The sequence below is a fragment of the Vicugna pacos genome, chromosome 3 (genome assembly GCF_048564905.1).
Source record: "Vicugna pacos chromosome 3, VicPac4, whole genome shotgun sequence".
Lineage (NCBI taxonomy): Eukaryota > Metazoa > Chordata > Mammalia > Artiodactyla > Camelidae > Vicugna > Vicugna pacos.
The window spans coordinates 21825286-21837596 of record NC_132989.1 but is presented as its reverse complement, the minus strand read 5'-3'; the positions used below and the strand labels follow the sequence as shown (position 1 = coordinate 21837596).

Below are 12311 nucleotides of genomic sequence, written 5' to 3'. Positions count from 1 at the left end.
GGGGAATGTCGCTGAGGACCTGGGGTTGCCTGTACGGGATTTATTGACCCGCAACCTCAGAGTTAGCGCAGAGAAACAATACTTAACTGTGAACACGGAGAATGGAAATTTACTTGTGAGTGACAGAATAGATCGGGAGTCACTCTGCCCGCAAAACCCTCTCTGTGTCGTGACTTTAGAGATTGTAGCAGAGAATCCTCTAAATGTTTTTCACATAAACGTGATGATAGAAGATGTAAATGACAACCCACCTCATTTCCCCCAAAATAGCATTGTTTTACAAATCAACGAACTTGCAATTCCAGGAACTCGGTTTGGCTTGGAATCAGCTATAGATGCAGATGTAGGGCCTAATTCTCTCCAGACTTACCAGCTCAGCTACAGTGAGTATTTCTCTCTGATGGTTGAGGATAAGACTGAAGGCAAGAATGTCCCAGAATTAGTATTGGAGAAGCCGCTGGACCGGGAACAACAGAGCTCCCATCTCCTGGTCCTGACAGCAGTGGACGGGGGTGATCCCATCCAAACTGGCACCACTCAAATCAGGATCAAGGTCACTGATGCCAATGATAACCCGCCAGTGTTCAGTCAAGACGTGTACAAAGTTAGCCTGCGTGAGAACTCGCCCCCAGGCACCTCTGTTCTAAAGGTGAAAGCCACAGACCAAGACGAGGGCATAAATGCAGAGATCACCTACTCCTTCAAAACACCGCGAGATATTGGAAAAATGTTTGTGCTAGATCATCAAAGTGGAGAAATTAAATCCAAAGACCCTACAGACTTTGAAATCAGTAGCAGTTATACCATAAGCATAGAGGCCAAGGATGGCGGAGGCATGGCCACCGAGTGTAAAATTATACTGGAAATTTTAGATGAGAACGACAATGCCCCAGAGGTGGTTTTCACATCAGTGTCTAGTTCCATAACTGAGGATACCAAACCTGGAACCGTGATTGCTCTGTTCAAAACACATGATAAAGATTCGGGAGAAAATGGAGAGGTCACATGTCTCATAAAAGAAAAAGTTCCTTTTAGAATTGAATCTTCCGCCAATAATTACTACAAGCTTGTAACAGATGGGGCCTTGGACCGGGAGCAGACCCCGGAGTACAATGTCACCATCACAGCCACCGACAGAGGCAAGCCCTCTCTCTCCTCCAGCAGAAGCGTCACCCTGCACATCAGTGACGTCAACGACAACGCTCCAGTTTTCCACCAGGCCTCCTATGTCGTCCACGTGGCAGAAAACAACCCGCCTGGAGCCTCCATCGCCCAAGTCAGCGCCTCTGACCCCGACCTGGGGCCCAACGGCCACGTGTCCTACTCCATCGTGGCCAGCGACCTGGAGCCGCGCGCGCTGTCGTCCTACGTGTCCGTGAGCGCGCAGAGCGGCGTGCTGTTCGCGCAGCGCGCCTTCGACCACGAGCAGCTGCGCGCCTTCGAGCTGACGCTGCAGGCCCGCGACCACGGCTCGCCCGCGCTCAGCGCCAACGTGAGCCTGCGCGTGCTGGTGGGCGACCGCAACGACAACGCGCCCCGGGTGCTGTACCCGGCGCTGGGGCCCGACGGCTCTGCGCTCTTCGACACGGTGCCGCGCGCCGCGCAGCCCGGCTACCTGGTCACCAAGGTGGTGGCGGTGGACGCCGACTCTGGGCACAACGCCTGGCTGTCCTACCACGTGCTGCAGGCCAGCGAGCCCGGACTCTTCAGCCTGGGGCTGCGCACGGGCGAGGTGCGCACGGCGCGGGCCTTGGGCGACAGGGACGCGGTCCGCCAGCGCCTGCTGGTCGCAGTGCGCGATGGGGGACAGCCGCCCCTCTCGGCCACCGCCACGCTGCTCCTGGTGTTCGCGGACAGCCTGCAGGAGGCGCTGCCTGACCTCAGTGACGGCCCAGAGCCCTCTGACCCCCAAGGTGAGCTGCAATTCTACCTGGTAGTGGCCTTGGCCTTGATCTCCGTGCTCTTCCTCCTCGCAGTGACTCTGGCAATCGCCCTGCACCTTCGTCGCTCCTCTAGTCTGGCCACCTGGGGCTGCTTTCAGCCTAGTGTCTGTTCTAAGACTGGACCAGAGGGGTTTTCCAACTACAACGAGGGAACTTTGCCTTATTCCTACAATCTGTACGTGGCCAATTCTCGGGAAACGGGGTTTAATATTCTCACCATGACGCCAGAAGTAGTCCCCCCAGAAGATCTTTCTAATGAAGCTCCTTTGGGAGTAAATGTCACTGAGGAGAATAACAAGTTGAGCTCTAACTATGTTGCTTCTGCTCACGTGAGTTTCAGCCTTTCATCTGCATATGGGTTTGGTTTAATTCCTAATATTTAGGAAAGAAAATCTTAAACAGATTATACCTACTGTCAGTTCAAGTTTTTGCCCACTCTCAATATTTTCTGTTCCTTTCTGTGTGGGTCAGTAACTTCATTATTAGCTGTCAAGTATTTTAAATATTTTGACAATTTCACCTGAGTTATTCTTTATCCATACACACACACACACACACACACACACAATAAAATCTCTCTTACTGGGAGAAGTAGATATTATGATGCTGCTGCCACTCCAATATTTTTTTAATTGAGTTATAGTCAGTTTATAATGTTGTGTCAATGTCTGGTGTACAGCACAATTTTCTAGTCATACATGAATATACATATATTCGTTTTCATATTTTTCACCATAAGCTACTACAAGATCTTGAATATATTTCCTTGTGGTATACAGTATAAACTTGTTTATCTATTGCATATATACCTCTCAGTATCTACTAATGTCAAACTCCCGGTCTGTCCCTTCCCACCTCCCTACCCCCAGGCAACCACAAGTTTGTATTCTATGCCTGTGAGTCTGTTTCTTTTTTATATTCAATTTCATTTGTCTGGTTTTTTTTTTAGATTCCACGTATGAATGATATCATATGGTATTTTTCTTTCTCTTTCTTGCTTCACTTAGAATGACATTCTCCAGGAACAGCCATGTTGCTGCAAATGGCATTATTTCATTCTTTTTTATGGCTGATTAGTATTCCATTGTATAAATATACCACAACTTCTTTATCCAGTCATCTGTCAATGGACATTTAGGTTGTTTCCATGTCTTGGCAATTGTAAATAGTGCTGCTATAAACATTGGGGTACAGGTGTCTTTTTGAATTAGAGATCCTTCTGAATATATGCCCAGGAGTGGGATTGCTGGGTCATATGGTAAGTCTATTTTTAGTGTTTTGAGGAATCTCCATACTGTTTTCCACAGTGGCTGCACCAAATTGCCTTCCCACCAGCAGTGTAGGAGGGTTTCCTTTTCTCCATACTCTCTCCAGCATTTATCATTTGTGGACTTTTGAATGATGGCCATTCTGACTGGTGTGAGGTGATACCTCATTGTAGTTTTGATTTGCATTTCTGTGATAAGTAGTGATATTGAGCATTTTTGTGTGTGTGTCATTCATATGTCTTCATTGGAGAATTGCTTGTTTAGGTCTTCTGCCCATTTTGGATTGGGTTGTTTGTTTTTTTCTTATTAAGTATATGAGCTGTTTATATATTCTGGAGATCAAGCCTTTGGCAGTTTTATCTTTTGCAAATATTTTTCCCATTCCGTAGATTGTCATTTTGTTTTGCTTATGGTTTCCTTTGTTATGCTCCAATATTTTTAATAGGAACATAATTTTTTCCCTGTAAGTGTTTCTCTTTTTCAGAACATCAATATCTTGGTATATAAGACTTTCTTTGCTCTATCAACTACAAAGTGAGAGGGAAATCCATGAAAAAAAAAAGGCTTTAGAACTACGGACATAGTAATGATTTGATAATATTTAGGTTTATCTGCTAGGGACTCTTTTGCATCCCGTTGAACAAGTCAGTTATATGCCCTTCCTTTTCTCAGAGCTACTTATAGATTTCATCCCAGTTAAATGTATTATTTCATGGCATGCCTGCCAAACATGCTTATCCTCAGAATCTAAGTATGTACATTCATGAAAACACAATAGTGAGAATTTTTCCTATATTTTGATGGGTTTTCAAGTGTATTACCAGTAAATCTCAGTAACTGGAATTACGTTTGTTACCCAGAAAAAGGTAAGTTAGTAATACTCTTTGGGTTTTTTATTTTCCTAAACATTCTTTTGAAATGTAATATATTAGTATACTACTTCCCTTACTTCCAGTTAAATGCTAGTTGTTCTAAAAAATATTAATTTTGTTCTAAAAATATTAATGTGTCTTCTTCACTTGACTTCCTGTTGAGTGTGATTCTGATAATGTGTACAATCACGTTTCTTAATTTTAGGTTTCCATACAGTTGTGAAAAATTTATTTTTAAATAGTAAGTGTCAACAGCCTGTTAAGGTAGTTCTTCCATTTAGGCAAGACTCTATCAAAAATTTGCCCTAGATTTTAGCTGGGTAAGAAATTCTAAATTACTCTTATTATACAGTGTCTTAAAACATGAAACTTCTAAGGAGATTCCCTTAATAAGTGCCTTTGTGCAGTGGAGTGATATCAAAGTAAGTGTTCTAAAATAATAAGGTTAAATTTACTGTTTAGAGAAACTTCAAATTCATTTAAAACCTCGTTGGAGAAACGGAATATGCCTCCAGCTACAGAAAATAATCTCAAAGTGGCTCTGTATGAAAAATTTAGGGAAATAAAAAGAAGCTCACTGAAATTTCAAGTAAAATGAATACTGTAGTTTTAGTTGGCTCCATCCCTATTTGAAGAACAGTAGGTGGAGCTATTTAAGGTCTTAAAACCAAAATCCTTCCCCAGAGTTGAAGATTGTGCAGTAATTGGTTAGGACTCTGAGCGCCGCTGTTCACCAATCAGGGAGAGAAAAGCAGAGTGATCCCGCTAGCCCTGCACGCTCCTGAAGCACAAAGCACAGATAGAAACTAACCATCTTCCGGACTGAGGGTCTCTGGTCTCCCAACTGTCGGATTTTAAGGACGGAAGAGCTAATCCTGACTTAGGTGGTCAAGCGAAGAATTGGAAGTAATCCTTGAGGAAACTGACAATGATTCTTGCGCTACTACACCGGGACTGCACAAAGCTGGTCATGCTGGGAGTTCTCCTGGGGACTCTGTGGGAAACTGGATGCACCCAAATCCACTATTCAGTTCCCGAGGAACTGGAGGAAGGCTCTAGGGTGGGTAACATCGCTAAGGATCTGGGGTTGGAGCCCCGGGAACTGGAGGAGCACGGAGTCCGCATCGTCTCCAGAGGTAGGACACTTTTCGCTCTGAATCCGCGAAGCGGCAGCTTGATCACCGCGGGTAGGTTAGACCGGGAGGAGCTCTGTATGGGATCCCTCAAGTGTCAACTAAATCTGGAGATTCTGATGGAGGATACCGTGAAAATATACGGTGTAGTGGTAGAAGTGAGGGATATTAATGATAATGCCCCCTATTTCCAGGAGGATGAATTAGAAATAAGAATGAGTGAAAATGCAGCCACTGGGATGCGATTCCCCCTTCCGCACGCTTGGGATCCGGATATAGGGAAGAATTCACTCCAGAGCTACAAGCTCAGTAGTAATACTCACTTCTCCTTGGACGTGCAAAGCGGAGCGGATGGTAACAAGTACCCGGAACTGGTGCTGGAGCGCTCCCTGGACCGCGAGGAAAAAGCTGTTCACCACCTGATTCTCACGGCCTCTGACGCTGGCGACCCAGTCCGCACTGGCACCGCGCGCATCCGTGTAATGGTCGTTGATGTGAACGACAACGCACCAGCGTTTGCTCAGTCTGAGTACCGTGTGAGCGTTCCGGAGAACGTGGAGGTGGGGACTAAGCTGCTTCTGGTAAACGCCACCGACGCTGACGAAGGAGCCAATGCGGAAGTGATGTATTCCTTCCGGTATGTGGACAATAAAGCGGCTCAAGTTTTCAAGCTAGATTGTCATTTAGGGACAATTTCAACAATAGGGGAGTTGAATCACGAGGAATCTGGATTCTATGAGATGGAAGTGCAAGCAATGGATAACGCAGGATATTCTGCACGAGCCAAAGTCCTGATCACAGTTTTGGACGTGAATGATAACGCCCCTGAAGTAGTAATCACCTCTGTCTCCAATTCCATTCCGGAAAACTCTCCCAGAGGGACGTTAATTGCCCTTTTAAATGTAAATGACCAAGACTCTGGCGAAAATGGACAAGTGATCTGTTTCATCCAAGGAAATCTGCCCTTTAAATTAGAAAAGTCTTATGGAAGTTACTATAGTTTAGTGACAGACACACTCCTAGACCGAGAACTGGTTCCTAGCTACAACATCACGGTGACTGCCAGTGACCTAGGAAGTCCACCCCTGTCCACGGAAACTCACATCTTTCTGAACGTGGCAGACACCAATGACAACCCTCCTGCCTTCTCTCATGCCTCATACTCCGCCTATATCCTAGAGAACAACCCCAGAGGAGCTTCCATCATCTCTGTGACCGCCTATGACCCTGACTATGGAAAGAATGCCCAGGTCACTTACTCCCTGGCAGAGGGCACCCTCCGGGAAGCTCCTCTGTCCTCCTACGTCTCCATCAACTCCGACACTGGTGTCCTGTATGCACTGTGCTCCTTCGACTATGAACAGTTTCAAAACTTGCAGCTACAAGTGATGGCACATGACAGCGGGGACCCTCCACTCAGCAGCAACGTATCGCTGAGACTATTTGTGCTAGACCAGAACGACAACCCGCCGGAAATCCTCTTTCCTGCTCTACCTACGGATGGTTCCACGGGGGTGGAGCTGGCACCCCGCTCCGCAGAGCCCGGCTACCTGGTAACCAAGGTGGTGGCGGTGGACAGAGACTCAGGCCAGAACGCCTGGCTGTCCTACCGCCTGCTCAAGGCCAGCGAGCCCGGGCTCTTCGCGGTGGGGCTGCACACGGGCGAGGTGCGCACAGCGCGGGCCCTGCTGGACAGAGATGCGCTCAAGCAGAGCCTGGTGGTGGCAGTGCAGGACCATGGGCAGCCCCCTCTCTCTGCCACCGTCACGCTCACGGTGGCCGTGGCTGACAGCATCCCAGATGTCCTGGCCGACCTGGGCAGCCTGGAAGTCCCGCAGGACTCTGATGGTTCAGATCTCACGCTGTATCTGGTGGTGGCGGTGGCTGCGGTCTCTTGTGTCTTCCTGGCCTTTGTCATCGTGCTGCTGGCGCTCAGGCTGAGGCGCTGGCACACGTCGCGCGTGCTCCAGGCTTCGAAAGGCCGTTTGGCGGGCGTACCCGCCTCTCAGTTCGTGGGCGTGGACGGGGTGCGGGCTTTCCTGCAGACCTATTCCCACGAGGTGTCGCTCACCGCGGACTCGCGAAAGAGTCACGTGATCTTCCCGCAGCCCAACTACGCTGACACGCTCATCAGCCAAGAGAGCTGTGAGAAAAGCGAGCCTCTCTTGCTGTCAGGCGATTTGGTGTTTTCTAAAGATAATCATGCATTAATTCAGGTGAGTTCATATCAAATATTCTCCTCTGAGCAAAATATCTCTTATTATAGGTAAATAACATATATTCGGAGTTTATAAAACAGACACCAATGCATTTATATAAATATGGCAGGCACCAGTGACAATCGGACTGCCTTCCCTCAGGCCTCTTTTCAGGTCTTCCCTCATGCCTTGTTTATAACAATTTTTAAAATATATTTGTATATGGCATATATAAATTTTTATATCCAGTTTGTAAAGTACTTGTTAAAACTCTATAATTTTTCTAATTTAATTAACAACTCTACAACTCTTCCTGTTTTTGATTGCTTTTATTTCCTATTGGCCATGCAACAGTTTTATGTTGAACATCTCATGCCAATTTATCTGTCAAGAATACAAATTCTTCTAGAGGGGATAAGTCTAATGCAATGAAAAGTACTCGATGATATTCTAAATAAACTTTCATAAATAGAACAACTTCTAACTACACATGAATTTGCTAACAAAATCACAAATTGCATTTAGTTTCTTTTAAAGTGTGGTACTTCTTTCTGGTCATTAGGGATGCATACATTATACTTTGTCAGTGTCCTAAGTCATTTCATGGTTTCATATCATTCGTGAACTTCCAAATATTGAGAGTTTATTTCTTACACTTTTAAAAGTTTCTCACTGAAATATGCAGTATAAGTGTTGTCATGAGGAAAAATGGAAGAAATTGTTTATTTTTCATCCCCATCATAGAGTTCAGGAATACCATGTCTAAAGGTAATTTCCAGGTTAAATATTTCTTTCGCCCATTTTACCCACACTGATGATTTTAATGGTGACTTTGTGGGATATTCAGAGTTAACAAATTGTGTTTTGAGTGCATTTTGATACTGTGGTAAATTTGTAGGAATTCTCTCTTATGTAAAATTTCCCATAATTCTCACAGTGGAAAATTTTCTGGAAAGTGCATAGATTCTGTTTCCTGAGAACCTTATGCTTATTGTAGAATGTTGAACAGAAATCAAATGCTAAAATATATTATTCTTGGAAAAGCATTGTGGAACCTGTAAGAAGCCTGGTTTCTTTTGGTGAATTCTGTGAAGGGGTAGGAAACCATAACATCCTGATTATTTTCTCCTGATTTGTTTTCTATCTATTTTCAAAATATGGTAGTTAATTAAAATCTAGACTTATAAAAGAGATTGAAAACCATTTGGAGAATGAAAGATAATCAAATGGCCCTAAAATGAAAGAGCTGCTGCTACTGAGATTCGCGTCACTTTATGTTTCTTGACAACCAAGGCCAAAAAGGGAAATACAGTATGGTTCTACTTGTCTAGTTTTTTTAAAGGAAGTTTTTGACCTTATCTAAAATGGCAAACTTTGTATCGACATTGAGTTCCAAATGGAATTTACTAAGTAGAGGTTCCTAAATAATATCAAGAAGAATAGAGGGCAATGTAGCTTCTGGGTTTTTTTGTGAAAGCTATCAAAATGTTTATCACATGGCCAGTTTTCATATGACAGTCGATTCAGAATGAAAGATGTAACACACAGCAGAAATTATTTGGGAAGCTAAACTAGTATGGTCCAATTATGCTGGTTTCTGTTCACGTAACTCAGTTTAGGGGCAAATCGTCAAGAGCTGGGGCAATGAACAGTGATGACCCTTAGGCTGTATCTCAAATACCAGTGAGCTCTATTATGCTTCCAGTATGAGCTAAATAGGCTTCAGTAAATAGTTGCTGAGTGAATGAATGAACAAATGTACATGCTCTGGGGATTACCTAATATCCATATTCTAAGATGTAGTATGATAGAAAAACAGCAGCTTTGTAATGAGGTAACTCCTAAATGACTTTGACGTTACTTAATCTCTTTCAGCTTCAGCAAAATAGAGATTGTAATATGTAATTCAAAGATTGGGGTGAAGACTACTGATAACATATAAACCATCTAGTTCATAATATGTACTTAATTAACAGTAGCCTTTTTTTTTTGAGATTGTTGATAGAAAAAGGAGTCATGCTTTCCATATCACTACACTTGACATTCTGTTGGGAAAAGTAATAATGATTTGTGTGCTTCTCCAGGCGGTACAATGGGCAGACGTAAACTGTTCTAAAGTTTTTATGAAAGCTAATATAGAAATCTTAAATGCTTAGGCACATTCTTGATTGAGAAGGCCTTGTTTGTGGTCATGATAGATGGGGGGAAAATTGTTTTTAATAAGACAATTTTATGAGTGTTAATTTTTCTCTGCCTGAACCATAGTGTAACTTAAACAAAGATCCCATGAAACTTCTTATTTAAGGACCAATTTACTCCAGTAAAACTGCTAGGATGATTTAAATGGAAAATGGATCAGCAAAACCTGAAAGCTGGAGTAATTTGGCTTGGGCCACATGAGAATTTAAGCTAATAGATGTACAAAATATCAATCTTAACTTTAGGATATTGGTTGATAATTTAGGATTGATATTTAGGATATTTGTTGATTGGTTTTTTAGAGTAATGGCAATGGGTTTGGATGTTGATATTTCTTCTGCTTCTAGTAATGAAATTATGTCAGGGGCTTTGCTTATCTTCCTTTTTCTGTGGAAGAGGAAGGAACTCACTTTATCTAGTAAGTTAATCAAGATGTTAAGCTACAATTGGAATGTAATCTATCAGTAGACATTCTTCCCCGACTTCCATTCTTTTTAAATATATATATATATATATGTTTATTTATCTATCTATCTATATATCCACTTGTTTATTTATTTAGGTTAGGGAGGTAATTAGATATATTTATTTAATGGCCTTACTGGGAATTGAACCCAGGACCTCATGCATGCCAAGCATGCACTCTACCACTGAGCCATACCCTCTGCACCACTTCCATTCCATGAGAGCTGTTATGCTACTTGAAGGAGCAATGGCCTAGGATGCTTGCTGAGTCTGTACAACTTGTTGCAACTACTCAACCCATGGAATATTTTAAACTGAGCTAGAAGGCTAATGATGAATGAGCGGACTGTATCACAATTTTTCAGTTATGTCTAACAGAATATAGCTGTGGTCATGAATTGAATAGTTTTCTGGTGAAAAATCTGCTTTTTTCTCATGCAGGATATCGAGTTCAAAAAAGCAAACACCTTCGTATTAAATATGTGCCACTCTTTGTATATCAATTATATTTCGATAAAGCTATTTTTTTAAAATTTTAAGCAAACACATAGTTGGGAAGGGATGTTGATCAAACTAATGGCTGTATATATTAGGAAAGAGAAAGATTCACTCTCTAATGCTACACTTGGAGTTCATTTTTAGGAAACCATACCTAATGCAAAGTTACCAATAACAGAACATACTCTTTGGGACACACTCTTAAAGCACTGATAGAAAAGATAGCCTATGGCAAAGGTAATTGAAAAAAAATCTTTGAGAGAGGATATGTTTTCTGGATACCAAATTGGAAGAGCTCTGGTTCAGGAAAATGTGATGAAATTGCCATCAGATGGACCATAGAGTCAGATGAAATAATTGACCTGTGTATAAAAGGGATCAGTACCTCCACAATTTCTCTTAGAGAAGCCATAAAAAGACCTACAATGTTTAATATCATTGAGGACAAGTGTAATTTCATAGTTCATCTTTAAGTATCTGAAGAATTCTATACAGTGGTATATTATAAACCTTCTAGATACTCAGTTAACAGGCTTGCATTCAATGATTAAAAAATAATCTCTCAGGGGCAAAAAATCATAGTGCAAAATCCATTTTACTTGTGCTTTTTCTTTACATCACACTCCTAATAAGAGCCAACTCTCTGATCTATCTATACAAAGCTAGGTAGCTGGAGATTTATCAAATTTTTAAAGCAGATGCTACAATCTGCAAGATTTCTGTATTGTGAAACCTCCTAGAAGCTTTTATACATTTGTAGCTAAAGATCCAGCCAGTAGTTCATCCTGAGACTGTGTATATAAGAAAAGTAAATCCTTGCCCCCACCACCACCAAAAAAGTAAATAAAAAGAGGGACTCGACCTAAAAATACTCTTAAGAGTCAAGAAGAAGTAAAAAGAAGTCATCACTTTGACTTCGTATGCTGGAGTCACTGAGGATATACATTTCCAAGAATATTTAATTGCCTGATAAAGACTGTACTGCTGCCTTTCAGCTTGGAGGTTCCAATAAGAAACATCTCTCTCTTTGCTCTCAACTCTTCGGAACCTCAACCTCTAGTTTCTTCAGATTGCAGCGCTCGAGTAGGGACTCAGAGCACTGCTATCAGTCCATGTGGAAACAGAGATCCCATAAGCTTTCCACTGGGTGACTTTCCTAATTGGACCTTGCCAAAGACATGGAGCCAGGAGTCCGGGACTTACTGCCTCAGAAGCTGTGGGTTAATGTGGAAAAAATATCTCGCTCCAGGTGAAGAAAGTGGGGACTTACTTGTGAGTAACAGGATGGACCTGGAGCAGATATGTTCACATACTATATTTTGTATCATACATTTAGAAACAGTAGTTGAAAATACTTTAAATGTCTTGCATAGTAATACAGATATTCAAGATGTAAATGATAATACCTAAGTTCGGCAGGAGTACTACTGAGTTAAATATCTGAGTTGACCCAGCTTGGAGCAAGATTTGCAATAGTTCCTGCAAAATATCCTGAAGTTGGAAACAATTCCTTTGCAAAATTACCACCTGAGCAGAAACCATATTTGTCTTTGAAGTAAAAGAAGCCAACAGTGGAAACAAATAGTTTGAACTCATGTTAGAGAAGCCACTATACTGGGAAAAGCAAAGCTTGAATGACTTAGTCCTGATGGCCTTGGATGGCGAGGCGCACTAGAAGCAGAACTGCTGAGACCCCAACCCTGGTGGTCAACGTCAACCATAACCTCCCACCCCC

General features: G+C 42.6%; 1 protein-coding gene across 22 annotated transcripts in view; it reads left to right on the top strand.

Annotated features, from left to right (window-relative positions):
- LOC102540146 (protocadherin gamma-C3) overlaps window positions 1–12311 on the top strand; it is a 175754-nt gene that overhangs the window by 96970 nt on the left and 66473 nt on the right. Inside the window, exon 1 of one of the 22 annotated variants that reach the window (XM_072956118.1) lies at window positions 1691–1913. The exons of 19 other annotated variants lie outside the window; for them this stretch is intronic. In XM_072956118.1, coding sequence (XP_072812219.1) covers window positions 1800–1913 — 114 coding nt within the window. In that variant the 5' untranslated portion in view covers window positions 1691–1799. 2 more of the 22 variants (XM_072956123.1, XM_015239471.3) reach the window with 2 other exon arrangements.